Source organism: Carassius auratus, chromosome 33 (assembly GCF_003368295.1).
Source record: "Carassius auratus strain Wakin chromosome 33, ASM336829v1, whole genome shotgun sequence".
Lineage (NCBI taxonomy): Eukaryota > Metazoa > Chordata > Actinopteri > Cypriniformes > Cyprinidae > Carassius > Carassius auratus.
The window spans coordinates 4,009,897-4,035,318 of record NC_039275.1 but is presented as its reverse complement, the minus strand read 5'-3'; the positions used below and the strand labels follow the sequence as shown (position 1 = coordinate 4,035,318).

General features: G+C 37.4%; 1 protein-coding gene across 6 annotated transcripts in view; it reads right to left on the bottom strand.

Moving 5' to 3' along the window:
* LOC113052781 (myotubularin-related protein 3-like) overlaps positions 1 to 13,067 on the bottom strand; it is a 44,168-nt gene extending 31,101 nt beyond the window's left edge. For 4 of the 6 annotated variants that reach the window (XR_003277114.1, XM_026217225.1, XM_026217227.1 and 1 more), the window contains exons 1-3: positions 12,882 to 13,067; positions 1,592 to 1,673; positions 1,221 to 1,299 (exon numbers count right to left, since the gene is read on the bottom strand). Coding sequence is in view for 5 of the 6 variants with exons in the window: in XM_026217225.1 (XP_026073010.1) it covers positions 1,221 to 1,223 (3 nt within the window). In the remaining variant the exon portion in view is untranslated. The remainder of the gene's footprint in view (positions 1 to 1,220; positions 1,300 to 1,591; positions 1,674 to 12,881) is intronic. The other 2 variants (XM_026217228.1, XM_026217229.1) reach the window with 1 other exon arrangement.
* Between the last annotated feature and the right edge of the window lie 12,355 nt (positions 13,068 to 25,422).

The window sequence follows — 25,422 nt, the reverse complement described above, 5'->3', positions numbered from 1 at the left end:
TGTTAGTTATGACTTCAAGCAGAGTGACTAAGCAGAGTCCCTTAACCATGGTAAAATCATTGTAATTCAGGTTAATAAAAATGATACAATAAATAAGTAAAAGCATTAATAGTTCATTCATTCATATTAAAGACTGCAAGGCAGTTTCCTAGTAGAAGGCGTAGTACTATAGAAATGAATTGCTAGTTAAAGATGGTGGATCTAGATGCATCTCACAGTTGTGAACGCATTTCATCCCATCAGAATTTGGAGCCGGAGCGATTTTATAATGCAGCGGTCACTGATGACACTAGCACACATGTATCCATTCATCCTATCTGTCTGTCTAAAGAGGGCATTGATCTGTGCTGAGACAGCAGTCAGGACGGGACTTTGACTCTGTCTGAGCAATGTTCATTTCAGCTGATTAAAAGCCTGAGAAATCAATGAACAGTTTCCGATTCAGCATTTAAACGGATGCCTGGGAGTCACGCGCAGGAAGAAGAGACCCTGTGTCCGGAACTGCCCCCATACCCTTAAATGTGGCACTATTTGGGGACAGCCATTTTTAGTGATGTCCTAAATCCAAGGCTTGGTTGGATTGCCTGGTCTGAACCTGACTTCCATTGCTCCCCACTGAAGTGCATTGTGCACCCAAGTTCAGAAGACAGCGTTCACATCATCCAAATGTATGGATTTGATGTGCTAGTGTGAAAGCACCCTTAATGGACATTATCCAGTTCACTCATTCAATCCCAGAATGCACAGCAAAAAGCAAGTGTACAACTGATGTATGCACAATGGCTAGAGAATACCCATAATGCACTGTGAGAGTCATGTGGCAATGCGTCTCGCCAGAAGAAGGGACCCGCGGATGAATCATCCATCCATTCATTTTACAAAGTGCATACAGTGAAACTGTTTTTTTAACCGTAATGCAATACAGTTATAAATTCATAGTAAATTGACAATTGAATTGTTTAATTAGGTTTTAAACATAATTTCCATAACAGAGACAATCCTTTAATCATACCACAGGAGCTGCCAATTTGCCAGTTTCAAATGATTATTAAACAGCAAACACAAACCATGCAAAAGCAGCAGTCCTTCTGCACTCAGTGTCTGAACTGACTCACTCGTTTTCAGATGAACTGCATTAGTGGCCTAATGTAGGGAATAGTGAATGAGGGTATAGGGGGCAATTTGGGATTCAGCCAGAGATTTTGGAGGTGTTTGTTTACCATAGCCCCGGTGAAGGAGTGCGGGTGCAACACTGTTGTGTCTTCTACAACTCGTTCACTCTCTCTTGCAGTCGTCAGGCTGTATGAAGAAACAAAAAAATATTTAAAGAAGAAACAACAAGCAATTGTCAAAACTCTCAATTTAATTTTTACCCAATTTGTATTTATACATACAACTTATGGTGGTGCATATTAAAGTATGGGATTAGGCTAATTATTATTCTTTCTTGTGGTCATTTACAGAAAAAAACAGCTTGGAAAACACACTTCATTCCAGTGTAAATACATACATTTCAAAATACATATTAAACAGGAAAAATGCAAAAAATATACTGCTAGTCCTAATTAACACACATGTACTTAGATCTTACCAAACTCCTTAAAGCAATAAGGTGAGGTTTGTTTAGGATGATCCCACACTGCTGACGTCACTCAGTATTATGACATTGAAACCTGTGGAGAGAGAGGAGAACAAAATGAGACCACAGTTTTTTAAGCCATCACTTTCCCTTCCAAACATTGCATAACATCTCTGACAATACTGCTTTTCACACTTTGGTAAATATAGCTGTCCTGGTGCTGATGCACTGTAAAAAATGACTGTGATTTTAACGGTAAAGAACTGTGAAAATGCTACAGTACAAATCTGTTTACTGGTTAACGGTTATTTCCTGTAAACTCTACAGGGAAAAAACTTAAACTTACATTCCCAGAATTATTGCATATTTCAGTTTAATGAGTCTCACCAGGATGGTGTTTAGTGCTTGTGTGAATGACACCGTGCACTTTCTATGTATCTTATTATTTAAAAGCTGCTTGTGATGGGCTTTGTTTCACCATGTGACTCTCTCATCACCACCTGCTTTTGGTGGTTACCAGTGTAATACAAAGGTACAAAACAGATTTCAGTGCTTCAATAAGTTCATATATTAATATTATATCAGTTAAATTATGGTATTAAACTGTAAATATAAAGTAAAACCGTTAAACCTACAACAGTGTAACTGTATTTTTTACGGTAGACAACAGTTAAACCAAAAACGGTTTTACCGTATTTTTTACGGTATAATTCTGGCAACCACAGCTGCCGGTTTTTTTGCGTATATTTTACGGAATATTTTTAACAGTGTGGCACTCTGTGGGCAAAGTCAGGCACAGCCATTCAGGAATTCATGTGTGGTGAAATCAAAACTCTGATGCATATGTTTGGTAGGATTGGGTGATGTCTACCATACCGGCATCAGATGATGTCTACAGTGAAACATTGTGATGGACGATGATACTGGTGGGCGTGGTTAGGGGAACCCGTATGCAGAAAGGCATTTTTTTTTTTTTACAGATTTTTAACTCATCAACTTGAGAATGTAACTACAACATGATTCAAGTTTCTTTTTCTCTATTAACCCTCTAGTAAAAGAAAATTATATTCCAAGTGCAGCACAAATGAACATGATGTAAATGTTAAACAAATCACTTGTTAAATATCTTTGCAGAAAAGATACAAAAACTGCAACTACATAGTGTACAAAATTGTCTTATGCATATTGTGTTTCATAAATAATACAAGAAATTATTTTTGAAAATCTCAAAGAAAAGTCAAGGTAATTCAAATTCAAAATGACTGATGGTATAACACCAGTAGACTTTTATTAGCTATAAAGGTTCTTTAAAAACAGCAGCAGCTTTCAGCCTGTCACCATGATGCAAACATGAAATATCAGACATACAGTTGTAGTTCTTTACAGGTTGTTCGATTAAGCTGCTTTTCCATAGTTTTTTCTGTGCAAACATGGATGTGGTTGACTGTTGCGCTCACTTCTTTTGCAGTGTCTCATGCATGAAACACCATTCTTAAAACAAGGCACTCAAGCTAAATGAAGTTCACTCCTATCTCCTTGCATGTTTTACCTATTCCACTGAATGATGCCTAGCACTAAATTTATGGTCCTTCACAGAGCGTGTCAAACTTGAGCAGATCACCACGTGTGGCGACATTAGAGTTGGGAATTGAAAATAGTTTCAGATTCCAAAAATCGTATAACTCAAGGTCAGGTATCGGATACTTGTCAAATTAAAATTTAGATTCCGCCCATCGATTCCTATGCGCTTTTTATTTGTATTTATCTGTGAGGACTGGACCTAGCAATCTGCCAGGACCTTGCTTGCATTACATGTGATTTTGTTTAGTTGTCTACTGTTTTTTCTTCAGAATTGAGAGAACCAAAACTTTTATTGGAAAGAAAATAAAATAAAAATAAGAATCGATAAGCAGAATCGGAATTGATAAAATTCAAACAATACCCAACCCTATCCGACAAGCGGTTGGATCGTTCTTTTCTCTTTACTGTTATCACAGGCATATTGTCTAATTCTAACATTTGGTGATATTTCTAAATTGCAATTCCTTAATTTCTAAAAATAAAATCATGGCTAAACAAATTTTAATTAATCAATTAATTTGGGAAAATCGACCGGCTCTAAGCATCACAGAGAAATATCTTAGCTTGTAAAAGGTGTAGTTCTGTAGTGTAGAGTTAGCATGATCATGAATCTCGAAAGTGAAAGTTAAATGAGAGCACGCATTCAAGAGCAGTTCCAATGCCCTGCACATCAGTAGACTCAGCCTCAGACGTGTCGAAGTCGTCATCGGATTGTTTGATTTCTACAGGATTTCCATGAGATGCGTGTGTCACGTTCTTTAACGTTCTGCCTGAAAACAAAAATACTGTGGCGCCAAACCCGCTCAAGAAAGAAGAAAGCCATCGTGTTTACAACTGTGACGAACAGCACTTATCAGGATCAACTAAAAACTGGATTTTCAAAAGTACGTGAAATATTTAAAGTTTGCGGGATGAAATCTTTAAAAGGTGTCTGAGAGGTTTACACACTGGTTTGTTATTGTGGCAACATTTCCACGCCTCGAAATGTAACGCTGAACGAAACGAACTGTGATTGGTTGTTTGACATGTCAGTCAAACGGCCTTGGCCAATGAAAGCTGCCGTGAATTCCAGACCTTCATTTTTCATTTTTATTATCCTCCCATCTCGTAGGCTATTTATTCCCTTAAGGGCAGAGGTCGGCAATAGGTGGTCTGCGGACCAAAACTGGCCTGCCAGCAATAATATCTGGCCCATGCCTACAGCCAGATTATTTTGATAGCGGCTGGTTCTTAAATAGATCTGTCATGACAGCAAGTTACTCACAATCAGAGTATGTGAGCAGAATTGTGTGATTTTGGAGCAAGGAGCAGATTTTTTTAAAAGTGGAGTGTCATGGTTTTCACTCGCTCCAAGAGTGCTCCACCACCGCTCCATCACAAGTGCCATTCATGCCAACGACCCGTAATATTAATGCATATTTAGTAAGAATTCACATTAAGCATATTTAGCTAGCTGGATCGAGATGGATCACTCAAATCAGAAAGAATGTGAAGGCTATGATGACGACAATGGACATGAGCGGGAGGTTACAGTTCTCGATTAATTTGTTTTTTCCTCCTAGATACTGGATATTTTCAGTTGAAAGCATGATTTATACTATAACACGCAATCGCTCTCTCAATAATGCATTCAAACAAATGTAATCTTAGTGCTATTTCGTCTGTATCTGATTTCGAATGAGCAGAAATCTGTAAGAAATGCATCCATCTGTAGGGAAAATAACTGACGAAAACGTACTTTTATTGACTCTTCACTCTGCTCACATACTATGCAGGACACCGCCACACAAATGTGGCTATTTGTTAATGACTGTCCTCATACAGGATTTAACACAGACAGCTCACTACCAGTTACACAAGACACTGTAACAGTCTGTCACAGGCAATTCTAGTTGCATTTTTCATCAATTAATTTCGTAAATGATCCTTTGACTATGTTCTGTCTAGTGGCAATTTTTTTTTTTTTTTGGCCCGATACCAAACTTACTTGCCAACCCCTGCTTTAGGGGTTCTGTAGTACACTTAATTTATTTTCTGAACATGGAATTGGGATGCAGCGGATTGCTGGGGGGGATCACGATGCCGGCTCAACATCGTGACGTCTGTCATCCATCTGCGATGGATGATGGCATCATCAATCGGCCCAATCCTAATGGCTGGGTCGAGCTTTATGAAAAGAGGCCACTATGTACAGAGCCATTCATCTCAAGTGTCATCATACTCATCAGTTAATTGGTGACAGAGCACTAGAATATGGTTGATCTCAAAACTACAGATATTAACTAGGACTAAATGACACAAAAGTTTTTAATTCAATAAACTGTAACATTAAAACTTGCTTGGAAGAAAACAAGGAACATTCTGTAATAAGGACAATTTACACATCTAAGATATCAAATGAGAAACACTGTGTCATTGGTTTCTCTCTTCTTTGGTACTGAACCAACTCTCAAAACTAACCGGTTTGTATTTTTCTTCCAATGAAAGTTATCTGTGAAGCTCTGCTAAGTGCTACCTAAAGATGCATAAGGAATGAGATGACACAATTTCAGAGAAGATAACAAAACCCAAGTTATCAAATACTAAAATTCAGTGACCCTGAGTCTCCCGAGAGTCATATGTGAGTAAGTTCAGTTGGTTCATGGCCAGAGGGCAACAGTGTCTCTATGCAAAAACGATCAAGCACATGCTTCCAGTGAAGGCCACACTCGCGCCATCTGGAACCTACTGATAAAACATATCTCTAGCAAGAAAACACTCATGTTTACTACAGTTGAGGAGTCTGTGTTCAATCTGATTGGCCATTTTAGTGTATTGTAACTGTACTGCAGTCTCATGACCTCAATAAATGACAGTGCAATGTGGTAAATGAAAACTGTTCAACATGCAAAAGTAGTTTTATGCAGTGCCACACCATTTCCATACTGGCCCAGATCCAAAAGCATTCTTTCAGGTAGAAGGTTCTCCTTATTTCACATGACAGGCCTCATATCTGTATTGGGTAGTCAGAAACTCCCATTTCATTGAGGTCAACTGACTGCAGGTAGACAGAAGAATCATTCAGTGTTTTTTCTGTCCATCTCAGATGTCACTATTACTGTCCTGAAGGTCAATCATTGTGTGCTCTATTTCTAAAACACCACGATTCAGTTTCATTTTTACAACACCAACATATAACCCATATTTTGTTATGTTCGCGCATTGAGTGAATGTGCATCGAAGTTTTAGTGGGAAAAAAGAGTTTTAAACAGTCCTCATCTGCCACGCAGCAGCGCTGACACACACCTGATACACGCGCGAGAGAGAGAAATGATGGAGACTTGAAGAGAAAGTGCAGAAAAAACAGCGACTATTTAGTTCATAAATTGAACAAACTACAACAAGTAAAGCTGTCATCAGTGTGGATATTGGCAATATCGTTAACAGTTCTCGTTTATAATCAGGCTTCTTCTTAACAAGATCTTAGTCCATGCTGTGTTCTGTTAATGCATGAACTTCATTATTTGAAGTGTACTTGCCATCCAGTAATCGCTTTGTGCTTTGTTACTATTTAATTTACAAAGTATCAGCTTTAAAATTATTCCAAATTCATAAAAAAATTCAAACAATAAATACAGTTTTGGTGCTCTTTAAGGGGCCGTTCACATATCGCGACTAAAAACGCTAAGCTTGCCATTTTCTCCTTTTCAAAGCGCTCGGGCACTTGCGCTCCTGAGGCGTCTGCCTTTGCTAAGCAACCATGACCTGCTCTCTCCATGAAGCCGCGTAAATTTCAGCAAAGGATAAATGGATTTGCAGCACTAAAAATTGCTTGCAGTAGCTCTGTTACTAAATTTATTTAAAAATGGCTATCCATATACAACTATGATCAGCTGTTCCTTCATCTTGGCCGAGCTTTCAACTTTGGTACTGGAAAGGATGAAGCTGATTGGTTGGTTCTTGTCACATGACCTGCGGTGTGCGCTTGCGGGATTCTGAAAAGTTGAGATGTTCTTAACTCGATGCGGTGCAGGCGAGCCTGGAAAAAAACGAGCGCGTCGCTTCCATTATGAGCACGCACGCATACCGCGCGCCTACATTTGAAATAATGAACTTGAGTGCACAAAAGACGCGACATGTGAACGTGCCTCAGTTCAAGCAGCACATGAACCTATCATATCTTGCTCTTTACCACTAGAGTACATAATGAACATGAATTAACATCAAAAGGTAGGCTATTTTATAAGAGATTCTACAGTACAACACTTTCAAACTGCGGAAAACGTGTAAAGCTTGTTAACATTGCTACGTAATATTAACCTCAGTAACCTTATGGTGTCCATCATCAGCAGTGTTGGGAACGTTACTTTAAAAAAGTAATTAGTTATAGTTACTCACTACTTGTTCCAAAAAGTAACTGAGTAAGTAACTGAATTACTCTATAATAAAAGTAACTCGTTAGCAGGGAAAGTAACTATTTCCGTTACTGTAAAAAAAAAAAAAAAAAAAAAAAAGTTGCTACATGTCAGAGAATTTTTACTTTTTTTTTTTTTTTTAGTTTTCACAAGTCAATTGAAATGCGTAGAACAGACAGGTACATAAACAATATTTATTGCACGTCAACAGACAGCAAGAGTTTTATCCTGCACTTCGAGTATTATCTTTGTAAGAAAAGTGTTTTTGGCCACTAGCTTTGTAGATGCGTTTCACACATTACATGTACACATTACATGCACGTTCTTGCCTTTGACCACAATGAATTTGAAGTAGTGCTTATATCTTCACCTTGAAAATGCCAACTTTTCATCGGATTGCTCCTGACTCACCATCTCTGCTGTGAATCTCTGTGTAGCTGTTGCGTGTGTGTGTGTGTGTGTTTGGCGCCACTGGTGCAGCAGCGTGTGCCAGCATGTGTGTAAAAACACTGGCTCTGATTGGCTACCATGAAACACATGACTCTGCCTTAGCTAATCATAATCGCTTATCTCGTCATTAACCCACCTGCTCACTCGCTATGTGAGCCAGGGGTCCGTTCAGATTGCATAGTTTATGAAATCAATGCATAGTAATGCACTGCTTTTTATGTTCAGTAACGTTAACGGCGTTGTAACGACAGGAAAAGCAATTAGTTAGATTACTGCGTTACTGAAAAAATTACGTCGTTACCTAACGCCGTTCTTTTAAACGCCGTTATTCCAAACACTGATCATCAGTCAGCTAGAAAAATAACTATAAAGAGGAGCATTTTGCTATATTTATGAGCTATTTAATTTTTTTATTTTTACTTAACCTGTTGTCTACATTATTTAACTCCTCCTATAAAATTTAATTTTACTAATTAAGAAAAACAGACTGAAAGTGTGAAAGACATGCACTCTTAAAAATAAAGGAGCTTAAAAGGTTCTTCACAGAACAATTTTGGTTCCACAAAGAACCATTCAGTCAAAGGCTCTTTGTGACCTTTTCATAATCTGTTATTGTCTTCGAATATTAAAGGTTCTTTATGAAACCATTTAGACAGGAAAAAAAGGTTCTTCTATGGTATCATGAAGCACCTTTATTTTTAGAGAGTATGACAACATTTACAGGATGCATTGAGGAGAACCCCAAACTATACTCAGGGGCCAAGTGATGCTTATGGTCCATGATATTGAAACAGATTTTGTGTAATAAACAACGCATGACTGTATATTTCAAGTTGGAAAAGACATTTAGCTCCCACTTTAAGTGAACCTTCATTCCCAGGTCATCTACAAGATGGATTAAAATGCTGATAAAGTCAAGAAAAGATGAGACATAAACACGTCAGTATGATTAAAAAGTTAAAATGTAAAATAAATAATTTAAAGAAAACACATAAAACATGTTTATTCTGTGGCACCTAAAAAAATCATTTGGCACCTAAGTTTTTTTCTTATAGGAGCCAATGGCTCCCAAGTGGATTTTTTTGTTTGGAGCCCTGAACAAAGTTCAACTAGAAAGAGATGCAGATCTCGCTTGTGTTTTACTCGACAGGTGAGTTGTTTTGATTTGTATCTCTACAGAAAATGTATGCTATTATAATGATCAATAAGATTAGTATTATGGGGCATACACGCCAAATCGCGTCTCTAGACTCCATGAATTATCTTTCCGTCTGATTGACGGCCGTCAGCAGTTGGGTAGAAGACAACAAATCACATCATTCCACGCTCCTTCTTAGCATCATCAAACCACGCGATTGATATTGTTTTGGTAGTGCGCCCTCTAGTGGCAGGTCATACAACCTGTACCTTTAAGTACCCCTGTTTTGTGATAAACAGGCTTTTTATCTGATAAAATTTTTAAATGTAAAACTCATATTAGCTTTCATTAAATTATTTTATTTGCTGTGGTTCTGGAGATCCAGAGGTGATGGGAAATAAACAAATCTTGAATACAAAAAAATAAATTGATACATGAATAATTATACTGAAATATCTAAACTATATATTTTTTTTCTTGCAATTTTGATACAGGAAAACTCTCTCTCTTCTAACTGACAGCAAGTTCACGCACACAGCAATGCAATGAGAAGCATTTATCAACATGTTGTCTATCAAAATACAAATTTAATAACATTTTACTCCAAATTCACTTCATATTTTCAGTTGAGAGTTTGAAATAACTACCTTTTGTGACCCGATGTGGTTTCTTATCATAAAATTTGGCTGAAAACAAACCATTTTATATTATTATTACATGGCTCTCTGGAATACTTAAATCTATATTCTTCTATATTTTTCTGGTATCGCATCGACAACACTAGTTACAATAAGGGGGAAGTCGTGGCCTAATGGTTAGAGAGTCGGACTCCCAATCGAAAGGTTGTGAGTTCGAGTCCTGGGCCGGCAGGAATTGTGGGTGGGGGGAGTGCATGTACAGTTCTCTCTCCACCTTCAATACCACGACTTAGGTGCCCTTGAGCAAGGCATCGAACCCCCAACTGCTCCCCATAAATGGCTGCCCACTGCTCCGGGTGTGTGTTCACAGTGTGTGGGTGTGTGTTCACTGCTCTGTGTGTGTGCACTTCGGATGGGTTAAATGCAGAGCACAAATTCTGAGTATGGGTCACCAATGGCTGACTTGATATAATGGAAGGCATTTTTAAATATGGCATAACTGCCCAAACTGCCCTTTGTCAAACTGCCCTTTGTGGGTTTGCTGTGCTCTAAACAAACAGCAAGAACAGATGTTTATCATTATGAGTCCATTCATAAACCACCCGCCCTCCTGTCACTTGGGTTACTATTGATCGGCCCACGACACGCAGTCAGTGACGTGTAAACAGACAATCATTGAGGTTTTATCTACTGCTGCGTATAGATGCAAGGCATTTGTGTTCATTCAGCAGGTTGAGTTGACTTTAAACCAGATGCATTTCATTCCAAAGTCACACCATGAGTCAGATTCAAACCACATGAGAAACCCAACACCAAAACACAGCAGAAGTGCCAGAGGATCATCTAGCAGCACCACGCGGATCTGACAGAAACACAACAAATCCAACACACGCCTCTCTTCAGTGAAACCAAGGAAACCACACATTCCCTGAAAAACACTTTAGTTACTGCAGTGAAACTATAGTAACTGGGAAGTGCTTGAGTTGGGCTCCTTGCGTGAAAATCCAATTGTTTTCTCTACAGTGGAGCTGGTCTTAAACGATAACTTAAAAACCTGAGGTTGTTAGTAATCAATGGCATATGCTTTTGTTGAAGCCATCAGTTTGCGTTATTTCACCATATTTTTTTAAAGAATCATGTTCAACTGCAATTGTTGGTGAAAAAAAAAATCACAAGCAGCAAATCGCATCAAACACTTTAGTGCCCGTCTACTTAGGGCTGCACAATAATGGTTAAACTGATAATCATGATAATTCTGATTAAAATTATAATCACGATTATTAATAACGATTATTCTACCCTGCTGGAAAAAAAAACTGCTAAAACCAGCCTAAACTTAGCTAGTGGTTCCATATAAAGAAGTGGTCAAAACCCCACTAAAACCAGCCTTCTGACCAGCAAAGACCAGGCTGGATGACCAACTAAGATCAGTCAACCAGCTTAGGCTGGTTCAAGTTTTTTTTTTTTTTGTCAGCAGGGAAATGCAATAACATTTCATGTGTCCTTTAACCAACCTCCACTGACCATACACTGACTTCATTTAACCAACTATGATAATACAAAACTCATGGTTTTGGTTAGTGTTTCGTCATCTGTATTCACATTACATTTTCTAAGTGAAATATTTTCGCAAATGAGAAAAAGCCACTCAGATCGCACAGTAAATTTGCTCAAAGATCGTTAATACACACTGTGAATGATGTGTTTGAGAGTGTAGTGACATCATTAATACAATAGTTTTATATTTCTGCATTGTTTTTAATGTCATCTGCAGTGCTTCATGGGGTTATAGTTCTTTCCCTCAAGCTGTTAAAGGGGCAGTTCATCCAAAAATGTTGTTCCAAACTTGTATGAGTTTCTTTCTCACACAAAATATATTTTGAAGAATGCTGGTAACCAAATAGTTGACGGTAGCCATTGACTTCCACAGTATTTTTTTCCATACTATGGAAGTCAAAATCTAAAAAATAACTTGTTTTGGGTGAGCTATCCCTTCAAATATTTTTGTCAAATTTTCAAACACTTTTTTGCTTCAAATTAAAAGTTTGTAATGTGGTGTTCTCCTCGTAGCTGGTTGGTCTGGTTCATGGCTTTAAACTCTTGAAAGGAATACTTTTTAAAGATCCCTATGGCAAAAATGAATGGGAAAAATACAACCAGAACCAAAGCTGCTATAAAACTTGCACTCATTCTGAAAGCCTCTTATTGCCCATAATTTAGGAACAGTAACCATGTTAATAACTATGGTATTCTGATGGAAACTATGGTTGAGTTATTGTTGTAAAACTGTCTAAAATATTCTAAATGTATCTTTGGATGAGAATCATAATTTATTAAATAAGTATAACTAGTGTTTTAAACTTAAACACTTAGCTTTACTACCATGATGTCCTGTTAATCACAGTCTCCACCAAAATATTGTGGTTATTACAGTTATTTTTCCAACTGTTGAGTCATAATAATTACAGAATCTCCTCCAAAAGCAAAGAAGCTTCTAGAACATATACTGTAGTAACAATAACTATGCTAACTGTTATTATGCTGGGAACATGGCCGCTATTCTACAAAAGTGCTCCCATCTTGCCTTTATACACCACTGTGACTGTCATAAAATGAATCCAAAATTATGCATCAATATTTTAACTTTTACCATGGTTTACATCCAAATACTACAGAGAACGTTTTCTTATTCATAACAACCGTGGTGAATACCGCGAAATCTCAGTTTTGTTGTAGCAACAGAGTAAACCTGGTTACCATGATGAACTGTTGTAAGGGGCTCGCGCTCGATCTGTCAGTCAGACGCGCGGCGGTTTAATACCGACTGACTAACCGACAAAAAACTGAGTAACATTGCCAAGGCCGCGTTTTTTTCCTCTGCCATCGCTCAAGCTTATATCAAACCATCTTAATAGCAACAGGCTCTAAACCGCACTGGTATTTAACCGCTCATGTAACGGATTTTAGACATTTCTCCTCAGACAAGGCCCGTGTCGGCGACTGTTGTTGTTGTTGCAAGCGGAGGGCGGACCCCTCAGATAAGGCCTCAAAACACGCCAAAAACACCCGTATCCCGCGCCATAAGCACTCGGCTCACTCACCTGAGGGCAGCCTGCGAGACAGAGCGGGTGTACGCCTTCTTCCGAGCCGCAGGAGAGAAGATTAACGACAAACAAATCGGCAAATAGCACCTAGAAGCCATTTGCAGAATCAGCCCGTCCCACTGTGGAATCCCGTCGTCATCGCCGCTACCACGACGACGTCTGACGTCACGACGCAGATTGCGTCAACAAGTTCGAATGTGTGGGGGAGGGGCGGATCTGTAAACAGACTTTGAAGTGGCCATTGTAACCCTTATATTGTAACCAAGAATATGAATAAATAAATATTTACAGATAGCGGAGATGGAAATTTGACACAAAAACAATGTCAACAATATCAAATTGACTGTAACTGAAAGTGAATTAAAGGGAAAAAATGTAAAGTTGATTTGAATTTGAAAGGGGATACAGTTGTCAATTTTTTTTTTGGTTCAGGGTTATTTAGTATGGCTTGTTTACGTCACAGGATTCAAAACAATAATATAATAAAATAATCGTATTTATTTTTTTACTCTGCGATAAAAAAAAAACTTATATAAAAAAATGTATATATTATAAAAATAAAAAACTATTAGCCTACCTTAAAATTCTCTCTTTTTTTACTAATAAAACTAGGCCTATTTGAATCATGCTAATAAAATAAAGTACAAGGTAGGCTATAACAAAAACACACAAACAAGATAGGTTTATACAATGGTGTTCTGTATTCAGTAATGAAAGTGAAAGTGAAGTGACATTCAGCCAAGTATGGTGACTAATACTCAGAATTTGTGCTCTGCATTTAACCAATCCAAAGTGCACACACAGAGCAGTGAACACATACCCGGAGCAGTGGGTAGCTATTTATTTATACAACCCTAGAGTTATGAGTCATACTCCCTAACCACTATACGACTTAATGTATCTGTATATAGCCTATGTATGTAATTAAAAGACACATTTACTTGTCCTCTCTTTAACAACCAAAGCTTTAAGTTCTCTGCAATTAGGTCAATGTGCGCAAACACACCAGAAAGCTTTGGATGGAGGAAAAATTACCATTACCAGGGATGGACTGGGAATAAAAAACGGCCCTGGACTTTGACTAAACCCAGCCCAAAGCAATCGGCGCGCGGAAACTTGACAAAAGTCTGTCTGTGCCATCTTTGTGTACTGTTGATTTAAACACTCAACTTAAACACTCTCTGTACTGTCAGGTATTTTGTCTTCTTCTGAGGGTGGTTTGAAAAAAAAAAAAAAAACTCTAGGATGTGACTATCTGACTTGGGGTGCTTAAAAGTTATTTAAAGTTGAGCTGGAGTGAGTGTCTTTCTCTGCTCTTGGTCTAAGCTCAACCTGAATAAACAAATTATGAAATGAAAAAAAACAAACAAGATAGCATGGAATAGATTATATAATATGCTGTTATAACAGCATATTATACACTCTATTCCATGCTGTCTTAAAATGAATTTATTTCTTAATAATCTTAATTAATTTATGCAGTAATTAATCTTACTGCACAAAAATAATACCACATCTAAATGAAAATACACCATTACAAATGTAACTTCTGTATTCAAAATCTTCAAAGTTTGTAAGCATTAACTTTAACGTTACCAACATTTTTATTTCTTAATATTAGCTACTGCATGTGGCATTTTACAGCTAAAAATGTTGAAGTTTAGCTGTTCTAACTGCTAAAGTTCGGAGCGGCTTCGCGGATCATTTGAATCATTTCGGGAGTTCGGGGCGGGATCGCAAATCATTTGAGTCAGTTTGGGGATCGCGAATCATTTGAGTCAGTTCGGGAGTTCAAAGCGAGTTCGCGAATCATTTGAGTCAGTTTGGGGATCGCAAATCATTTGAGTCAGTTCGGGAGTTCAAAGCGGGTTCGCAAATCATTTGAGTCATTTCGGGAGTTTCAAAGCGGGTTCGCGAATCATTTGAGTCAGTTCGGGAGTTCAAAGCGGGTTCGCGAATCATTTGAGTCAGTTTGGGGTTCGCGAATCATAGCTGTATATGGATAGGCATTTTTAACTAATTTAGTAGCTAGTTCTAATTATGTCTTCCACGTGTGTTTAGGTGTGATATGTGAACTCTTTTTTGTTTTAATGATGTGCCTTTTAACAGTATCAAATATATTCAAAAACTAAACAAACCGTGCCTAAAAAGTGCACGCATCTAGGCGCGTGTGCATTTTGAGTGCATTCTTTCACTGCATTATTGGTATATTCAAATGCATTTATGAATGCATGTGAATGATATGGAGTCAATTTAACGCCGTATATATATGCAAAAATGTGTGTTTTGCAAAAGAAAATAAAGTTTTGCAAACGAAAATTAAAGTATTGAGGAAAATAAATTAGCATTTTGCAAACAAAAATTAAGAATTGCAAAACATAAATGAAACAGCGCGAAAGCAATGATATCACAATACATATTTTCCATGGTCATATCTATTAATTTATTTGCAACAATGCTTTTATTTTGTGTGTCAGTCTAGTTTGAGCTTGCAATACCATTTTTCCTTTGCGCTTCACTTTTCTGCACGTCTCTCTTTGTGGCACTGTTTTGACGTGGTGGCGGAGTCAAGGGACGAGGGCGTGTACAACATGCCTCCCTGGAAGTGACGTCATCGGCCCGAGACGCAACTCACTGATCCAGGTCCTGTCATGATCATAGACAGTAAAAGAAATGGACACAGCGACCCCATTGGAAATCAATTGAGACAAGTGAAGCCCATTTTTAGCGTTTTTTAGCACTTCCGTTTCTGACGCGCAGACTCAAACTAAGCTTGATGACGTCAGCAACCTGTCTGACAGATGTAAATCTTCTATTAGCTGTGCGTGCAAACTGCCATCGTTAATCTTGCAGAGACGGCGAGTTTGAGCGGGAGTTCTTTGGCGTGAGTGAGCAGGAGTAAGTATTCTGATTAATTATTTTGTATAGTATTTTAAAATGTAACGCCAGTACGCCATAAGTTAGTTAAGTTAATTGCCTGCAAGCTTCTCCTCCTGTCTGTATGGTAATGCGACAGAGAGTCGAGTGGTTATGACGCAATCGTTAGCCTATTTTTTACAAAAACTGTTTCTACGGGGCCATAATGTAACATAGAAGGTAATGGAGCCCTTTATACATTGTCGTGTATCTTTAGAAATATATAATGGACAAACGGAGTCTTTAAATGCCTCAGATGTAAAGTTGTTCGATGTCAAAGTTACGCCAAAGTGAATGTGAGTCAATGGGAATGCTAACGTAAGTGAAGTTATGCTACAAGATGGCGGCACGCGGCCGACTTCAACTTCCGGTCGACTTCCTTGCCGCCTGGTCATGATGAGCAGAGATTTTCGAGTGGATCGTTTCTTTTTATTCAATAGCATTAAAACATTAATGTTTTCGTTTTATTTACGTAATTAACAAATGTATGTGTATTAGCAGTGTTTGCTCAAGTTAAAGAAGTTGTTAACATGAACATCTGCTGTTTATTTCTCTCGATGTGCACACTTTTATAGCATTAAAATGTGTATTGTTTCATTTGGTTAACTGCAAATGTTTGTTTAAATTCTCTTAACTTGTGGGAGGACGCTAGCGCACAGAAGCCTTCTTTGCTCACATTAGTTCAGAGTTACTGCTAGTTCTAATGTAAAATAATGCAATTCACTTCATAAACTATAACTTCATCATTATCTCATTATCACACATCATTAAAGAGGTCTACGACTCAAGTTTCATATCGATAGCGAATTCTTTTTTTAATTTACATAACTACTGGCATAAATTAATAAATGATATTCATTGTAAGATATTTTTTTTTTAACTCAAGTCTTTTTGGTTTAGTTTTGTCGTGGCCACGAGGTATTAATTCTTGGGAATGTGATAATGTCGTGGCCACACTTTCAATGAATAAACAAACCAGGGTGACCAGAGCAACCTGAGATTATCAGAGATTAATAAAATATTTTTTTATCCATCCCACAGTCCGTTGATCATGTTTTTTTATGTAATATATGTTCATATAAAGCTATTATGCTTATTTTCCCGTTTCAATTCGTGTATTGCTTACATAATTAACGTTCTGTGATGAGTGTTTTCATTTACAAATGAAACTAGCAAATTATTTAATTTATAATTCTACTATTTATTATAGGGTTAGGATTTATATAGTTATTGTTAAATTCATCCTCTTAAGTGCCCTTCCAGGTTCAATTCGGGTTTGCAAGTTCGGGAGTTCGTAGCGGGTTCACGAATCATTTGAATCAGATCGGGGTTCGTAGCGGGTTCGCGAATCATTTTAAGTCATTTCGGGAGTTCAAAGCGGGTTCGCGAATCATTTGAGTCAGTTTAAGGATCGCGAATCATTTGAATCAGTTCGGGAGTTCGTAGCGGGATCGCGAATCATTTGAGTCAGTTTGGGAATAGCGAATCATTTGAGTCTGTTCGGGAATTCGTAGCGGGTTCGCGAATCATTTGAGTCATTTCGGGAGTTCAAAGCGGGTTCGCGAATCATTTGAGTCAGTTTAAGGATCGCGAATCATTTGAATCAGTTCGGGAGTTCGTAGCGGGTTCGGGAATCATTTGAGGCAAGTTCCGGAGTTTGTAGCGGGTTTGGGAATCATTTGAGGCAGTTCGAGAGTTCAAAGCGGGTTCGCGAATCATTTGAGTCAGTTCAATTCAATTCAAGTTTATTTGTATAGCGCTTTTTACAATACAAATCGTTACAAAGCAACTTTACAGAAAATTATGTTTCTACAATATTTAGTAGTAGCTTATGGTTGGTGACTGTCAGTTTGTGCACGTTTGACAGGATTTTTAGAAAAAATTAATACAAGATGTAATCAGCCAGACGATGAACATTATTAATATTATTAATTAATAATTATATGATGCAGTCACACATGTAGCAATAATTGTTAGTTCTGTTTGTTGATTCAGGGTTAGCATCATCTGAGGTCCTCTGAGGGTCAGCATTATCTCTTCTCAGGTGTTCTGGATCTAGACTGGAGCTTGTAAATTCCGTGGCAAAACACATAGAAACAAAATAAAGACATCATTAGCATAGCTGCTGATCCAACAAACTAAAATTAGTTTAACCCAAGCTAATGAATAAAAAATGCACATTTGATCAGATACAACTACACTCACAATTAAGAGATGCATTATTCAAATGCTTGGCGAAAAGAGATGCGTTTTTAATCTAGATTTAAACAGAGAACCCCGAACATTATCTGGAAGGCTATTCCAGAGTTTGGGAGCCAAATGTGAGAAAGCTCTACCTCCTTTAGTGGACTTTGCTATCCTAGGAACGACCAAAAGTCCAGCGTTTTGTGACCTTAGGGTGCGTGATGGGTTGTAGCGTGGTAGAAGGCTAGTTAGGTATGCAGGAGCTAAACCATTTAGGGCCTTATAGGTAAGTAATGATAATTTGTAACTGATACGGAACTTAATAGGTAGCCAGTGCAGAGACTGTAAAATTGGGGTAATATGATCATATTTTCTTGACCTGGTAAGGACTCTAGCTGCTGCATTTTGGACTACCTGTAGCTCGTTTATTGACAAAGCAGGATAACCACCTAGAAGTGCATTACAATAGTCCAGTCTAGAGGTCACAAATGCATGAACTAGCCTTTCTGCATCAGAAACAGATAACATGTTTCGTAGCTTGGCAATGTTTCTAAAATGGAAGAATGTAGTTTTTGTAACATCGGAAATATGATTTTCAAAAGACAAATTGCTAATATAACACCCAGATTTCTGACTGTAGAGGAAGTAACAGTACATCCATCTAGTTGCAGATTATAATCTACAAGATTCTGTGTAGTGTTTTTTTGGTCCAATAATTAATATCTCTGTTTTATCCGAATTTAATTATTTGTCATCCAATCTTTTACATTTTTAACATACTCTGTTATGTTCCTGTAGCTCAACTGGTAGAGCACTGCGCTAGCAAACAAGCGCAAGGTTGGGGGTTCAATTCTCGGGAACACATGATATGTAAAAACTGATAGCCTGAATGCACTGTAAGTCGCTCTGGATAAAAGCATCTGCTAAATGCATAAATTTTATTTAATTTTTAATTTATATAATTGAGAAGTTTCATCTGGTCTCGTTGAGATATATAGCTGAGTATCATCAGCATAACAGTGGAAGCTAATTCCGTATTTTCTAAAAATATTACCAAGGGGCAACATGTATATTGAAAATAGAAGGGGACCTAGGAAGGATCCTTGTGGCACTCCATATTTTACTGATGATAAATGAGATGACACCCCATTTAAGTAAACAAAATGGTAGCGATCGGGCAGGTAGGATCAAAACCATCTTAGAGCCTGCCCTTGAATACCTGTATAGTTTTGTTATCTATCTATGAGTATGTCATGATCTATGGCAGTGATCCTCAAATCTGGCTCGCGAGATCCAGTTTCCTGCAGAGTTTAGCTCCGACTCTATTTAAACACACCTGCCTGTGATTTTCTAATGATCCTGAAGACACTGATTAGCAAACTCATGCGTGTTTGATTAGGGTTAGAGCTAAACTTCGCAGGAAAGTGGATCTCGCGAGCCAGATTTGAGGATCACTGATCTATGGTGTCGAACGCAGCACTAAGATCAACTAAGACTAGAAATGAGATGCAGCCTTGATCTGACACAAGGAGCAGGTCATTTGTAATTTTAAACAAGTGCAGTTTCTGTGCTATGGTGGGGCCTAAAACCTGACTGAAATTCTTCATACAGATCATTTTTATGCAGGAAGGTGTTCAATTGAGCAGACATAACTTTTTCAAAAATTTTAGACATAAATGGAAGATTTGAAATAGGCCTATAATTTGCCAGTACATTAGGTTCTAGTTTTGGTTTTATTAATAAGAGGCTTGATAATCGCCAGCTTGAATGGTTTTGGACGTGACCTAAAGATAACGACGAGTTAATGATATTTAGAAGCGGTTCTTCGGCTACAGGTAACAACTCTTTCAGTAATTTAGTGGGTACAGGATCTAATAAACATGTTGTTGGTTTAGATACAGCGATAAGTTTATTTAGCTCTTCCTGTCCTATAGTTGTAAAGCACTGCAGTTTATCTTTGAGTGCGATGGATGAAACTGTTAGACGCTGTAGAATCTACATTCGCTATTGTATTTCTAATGTTATCTATTTTATCAGTGAAGAAATTCATAAAGTCATTACTATTTAACGTTGGTGGAATATTTGAATCAGGTGGTGTCTGGTAATTTGTTAATTTAGCCACTGTGCTAAATAAAAACCTTGGATTGTTTTGGTTATTTTCTATGAGTTTGTGTATATGCTCTGCCCTAGCAGTTTTTAGAGCCTGTCTATAGCTGGACATACTGTTTTTCCATGCAATTCTAAAAACGTCCAAGTTAGTTTTTCTCCATTTGCGTTCAAGACTACGAGTTTCTTTCTTGAGAGAATGAGTATTACTGTTATACCATGGCACAGTACGTTTTTCTCTAACCTTTTTCAATTTGATGGGGGCAACAGTTTCTAATGTATTAAAGAAAATGGTGCCCATGTTGTCAGTCATTTCGTCTAATTCGTGTATTTTGGGGTACAAATAGCAGTTGAGATAGATCAGGCAGGTTGTTTGCGAATCTTTCTTTGGTGGCTGGAACAATAGTTCTGCCCAGACTGTAACGCTGAGACATATAGTTAATATCAGTTATACGCAGCATGCACGATACAAGGAAATGGTCTGTAATATCATCACTTTGAGGTACAATATCTATAGCAGTAAGATCGATTCCATGAGATATAATTAAATCTAGTGTATGATTAAAACGATGAGTTGGCCCGGTGACATTTTGCTTGACTCCAAAAGAGTTTATTAGGTCAGTAAACGCAAGTCCTAATGTATCATTTGTATTATCAACGTGAATATTAAAATTATTAAAATCATTTCGGGAGTTCAAAGCGGGTTCGCAAATCATTTGAATCAGTTCGGTAATTCGTAGCGGGATCCCAAATCATTAGAGTCAGTTTGGGGATCACGAATCATTTGAATCATTGGGATCACTATATCATTTCGCGAATCATTTGAGTCAGTTTGGGGATCGCGATTCATTTCGCGAATCATTTCGCGAATCATTTGTGTCAGTTTATGGATCGCGAATCATTTGAGTCAGTTCGGGAGTTCGTAGAGGTTTTGCGAATAAAGCGGGACCCCCAACCTATATAGAACCCCAATGAACCCTTTTTTGTAAGAGTGTGTTGTCATAACGTTCACCTTGGAGATTGAAAATGTTTCTTTTTTGAGACCTGCAGGAGCCCAAATTCAGACCCAGAACAATAAAACCCACAGAAGAGGTGGGAGTTCAAAGGAGGAATCTTTATATTACAATATTATTCATATTATCTGCAAGATTAACCACAATCTGATGTGATCCAAAAACCAGTGTTGAGCTGCTGGAAGAGCTTTTGAGGCACAGCAGCTGTGGTCAAAGAGTTCTTGTGTGTTCTGATTGGTGGATGATGATGATGATGATGATGAGTGGATAAAGACTAGAGCAATCAAATAGTGAGAGAGTGATCTGCTCACCTGGTTATGTTCGTGGTTACCTACCCAAACTTTCAGAGCATAAGAGGAACAACCAGAGATTTGCCTCCCTCTTGTGTTAGTATTCAATGTCATACCCGCCACAGAGCCTCATTTACACACACAAAAGTTTGTTTTTGTGAAAAGTGGGGACATCCCATAGGCGTAATACTTTTTATACTGTACACACTGTATATTCTATGGCCCCACACCAACCCTACACCTAACCCTAACCCTCACAGGAAACTTTGTGCATTTTTACTTTCTCAAAGAAACTCATTCTGTATGATTTATAAGTGTTTTGAAAAAGGGGGACATGGGTTATGTCCTCATTAGTCACCCTCTCCTTGTAATACCTGTGTAATACACGTGTCATTATACAGAGTTGTGTCCTGATATGACACAAAAACATGCACACACACACACACACACACACAATCAGAACCAGAGCTGAACCAACAATTAAGTTTTGAAGTCTGACAGTTTTTTAATTCTTCAGTGAGGCTGTTAAATTACTAATATTTGAATAAACAAGTGTTTCCACAGGCTCTGGGATAATTGTAATACAAACACACTCTCAAGCACCAGAGATATTCAAGTAATCTTGTAATCTTGAGTTACCTCTAATTAGACTGGAATAGCAATTTACACAAATAAGGTACAAAGCAGCCTGAAACACTTAACACAATGTTTTTCTTTTTCTTTTCGGCAGGGTTTGTGAAAGGAGGCACTTCACCTTCATAAAATGATCATCATCATCATCCTCAGGAGGTCAATTATTTTAAATGAGCTGTTTTATCTTGTGTTTATCTTGTGAACTAAAAGCAATATGTATATATATATATATATATATATATATATATATAGACAAATAAAAAAAACTACTGAAATGCATACTAAACTAAATTAAATTGAAAGCAGAAAATATCTTAAAAAGATTAAAAAAATATTAATAAAACTATAGTATTTCAGTGATCCTAAAATAACACTTCGACATATGAATACAAATATATTTTGAAATATTATTTTGGAGCACTGATGGGAAACAGCTAACATTGTTATACTTTTTTTAATTAAAGTCATTAGAATTATATTAATTTCAATAGTAGATTTACAAGTGTCATAATTGATATTTTTGCTCTAGTTAAAAGGTCAGGACCTCTGATGTGGGGCATTTTAAGAGCATGAAATGTTTTAATGATCTAACAGGTTAATTTTCTTTGAGATAATTCGTCACCAAAGTAATAATTCTCACACAAAAACTATGCATTTGTGCCACGACGAAAAGTCAAAGTGTAGCATATTTGTGTAAAGTACACAGTTTCCTCCTTTATAACCTGCAGGAAGTGAAACTTTGTGTAAGTGCTGATGCAATAAACACATTCTCAGTCCTTGCGAATAAAAAAGCATGCAAAATTCAGATGTTAAAAACAAAACATATAGTAAATGAAAGTAGTTTAGAATGGCCCAAAAAAACTGTTTTCATCAGAGATTTTATTACATGAACAGTAACATGAGAGATAAAAAAAAAAACAAGTAGTCATTGTTATTTCACTTTAACCAGCAGTAATGGTTCCTGAAGGCATCAGTCCCAAGCGTCCATATGAGATGCATTCAGATATTGTTCAGAATTTGAAACAAGTTTATGAATTCTAGCACATGAGATTCTTATTTCCAATTGTTCAGATCTACAAATCAGATTTACACTTCATCGAGAACACTTAAAGAAAAGCAAACGGCGGTTAGGAACAGTAAACGCTGACCAGTACTGTGACCTGACAGGTTTTGTAAAGCTTAGAGAAGCAAGTCTACCCTGAGAGAAGTTTCTAGAACATGGGCAAGCTTGCCAGACCACCTCTGGCTCTATGTGTTTGGTTAATATAACTGTACACTCTTAATAAATATCATCAGCACGCTAGTGTCAAGGACCTAAGATATATCCCTTTCAGTAAATGTGTAATATTTATATATACTATATATTTACATATGTTTTAAGATCCGATCCTCAGTACTATTAAGACAAGTGTGCAAGTGTTCTTTTCTAATAAACCTCAACGAGACATGAAGGCAAAGACTTGTGGAACACAAATGCAGAAGAATTCACGATTTTCTAAGTGCTGCGTGTATTTTTCTAGTGTGGTACCGAGGAGCTGCAAATATCCAGTATAAAATGAGACACAGTAGGAAAGGAACATCAGTGTTTTCAAATATCATAAATAAAAAAAACAGCATTTCAGTCGATCAACAGCAGCCAAAAAGACATCAAAGAAGAACATCTGGACTGATCGGACACGTCTTTTCAGTAGAGCTTTGACACTTTTTGTGATTCCAGATGCTTCGTGAGAGAGTTGTACAAAACAAACAGGCCGTTCTGTTCGGGGAAACCGTGTTTGTTTTGCTTTGGTCATTGTGTTCAAATCTGCTTCTGATTTAGTATTATTCAGTTCAGGACCTGAAACAGACTCTACGCAAGCATGTGAATGCAAGTGTTTCCATCAACGTCATTTACTGAGCAGCATTTGCGCAAACTATCTGTCAGTTTACTCTTCCATGTCAACTATAATCTGTTGTTTCACCATGACAGAAGAGAATCTTGCTGATTAAGAAAATTTTAGCTAGGTTCAAGTTGTTTATAGCAACCTGAATATAACCTAAAGCTGCAGTAGGGAACTTTTGACGCGGTTTATAAACAGAACTGCTTGCGTCTTGCGGAAGAACATCGTAGCTGGAACTACTTTTCTCTGTTTATGTCTATGAAGAATCACAAAGGTACTGGGTTACTCCGCCGCGGTACCCCCGAAGCAGTCTAAAATAGTCTGAATATAAACACTTATTATAGGTGTACCCTAGTGATTCAGGACAAGCCAAAAACACGGTTTGGAAAATTGATTCAGGGTGTACTCGCTTATTATTTACATTTTTCTACATTTTGAACACAAACAAAGTTACGGACCGCAGCTCTGATTGGTTGTTTCTTACCAGGAGCGATGGAGTTTCTGCAAATGGCAATAGGACACTGGGAGGAGCCAGAGGAGCTTGATTTTTTCACAGATTATCTGTCTCATATTCTACTGTCAGGACATAATGACAGGTTTAACAAATATGCAAAAAATATATTTTTACAAAAGTTACCTACTGCAGCTTTAAATTATAAAAATTAAATGGCGCAGGAGGCCGGGAACCACTAGAGGGCCTCAGCAAACTTCCAAGAGGAATGCTATTATGTATATATATATATATATATATATATATCCGTTTATTATTCTTAATACAAAAATGACTATTATTTAAAACAATTATGTTACAAATCATTTTTTGTTTGCCGTTTCTGTTATAATAAGAGGTGAAAATACTGGATCAAATATCTTACTTTATATTGCACTGCAAAAAATGATTTTCTTACTCCGTATTTTCATCTAGTTTTCAAGTAGAAATAGTCTTGTTTGCTATACATTAATTAAAATTAAGTGACTGAGCTTAAAGCAAGGGGGAAAAATAGCTGAACCTGTTTTCCCTTTGAGTTCATTTATTCCATCCGTTTGTAGTATTTGATTGTTTTTCTAGCACTGAGCAGAAACTTAATTGATTTTGATGACTCTTTCTGAAAACGAGACTTAATGTTACGTCATTTTGCATATCAAGTAAATGTATCTTGATTTAAGGATTTTCAGATGTTTGTACTGAATGCACTGAACAAGCATTCACAGAAGCGCTTGCACAGAGTGTGTTTCTGGCCTTCTCCTGCAGTACAAAGAGCACCTGGAAATAAGTATCAAAATCACTAAAATACAGCAAAGTAGACAAAGTGCTCATGGGATACGAAATAAACAATTAAAGCACAATAAAACAGATTCTCATCTGATGTCCAGTATGTCATATTTCAATTTTAAGTGCATTTATTTTAAACTCCCTGCTAAAACATGTCTTAATAATTATAAAATGACCTGAACATAAAGTGTCATTCTCCACAGGAACCGTCCTCATGTTGGGAGGAGGCGGCTGGAGGAGGTT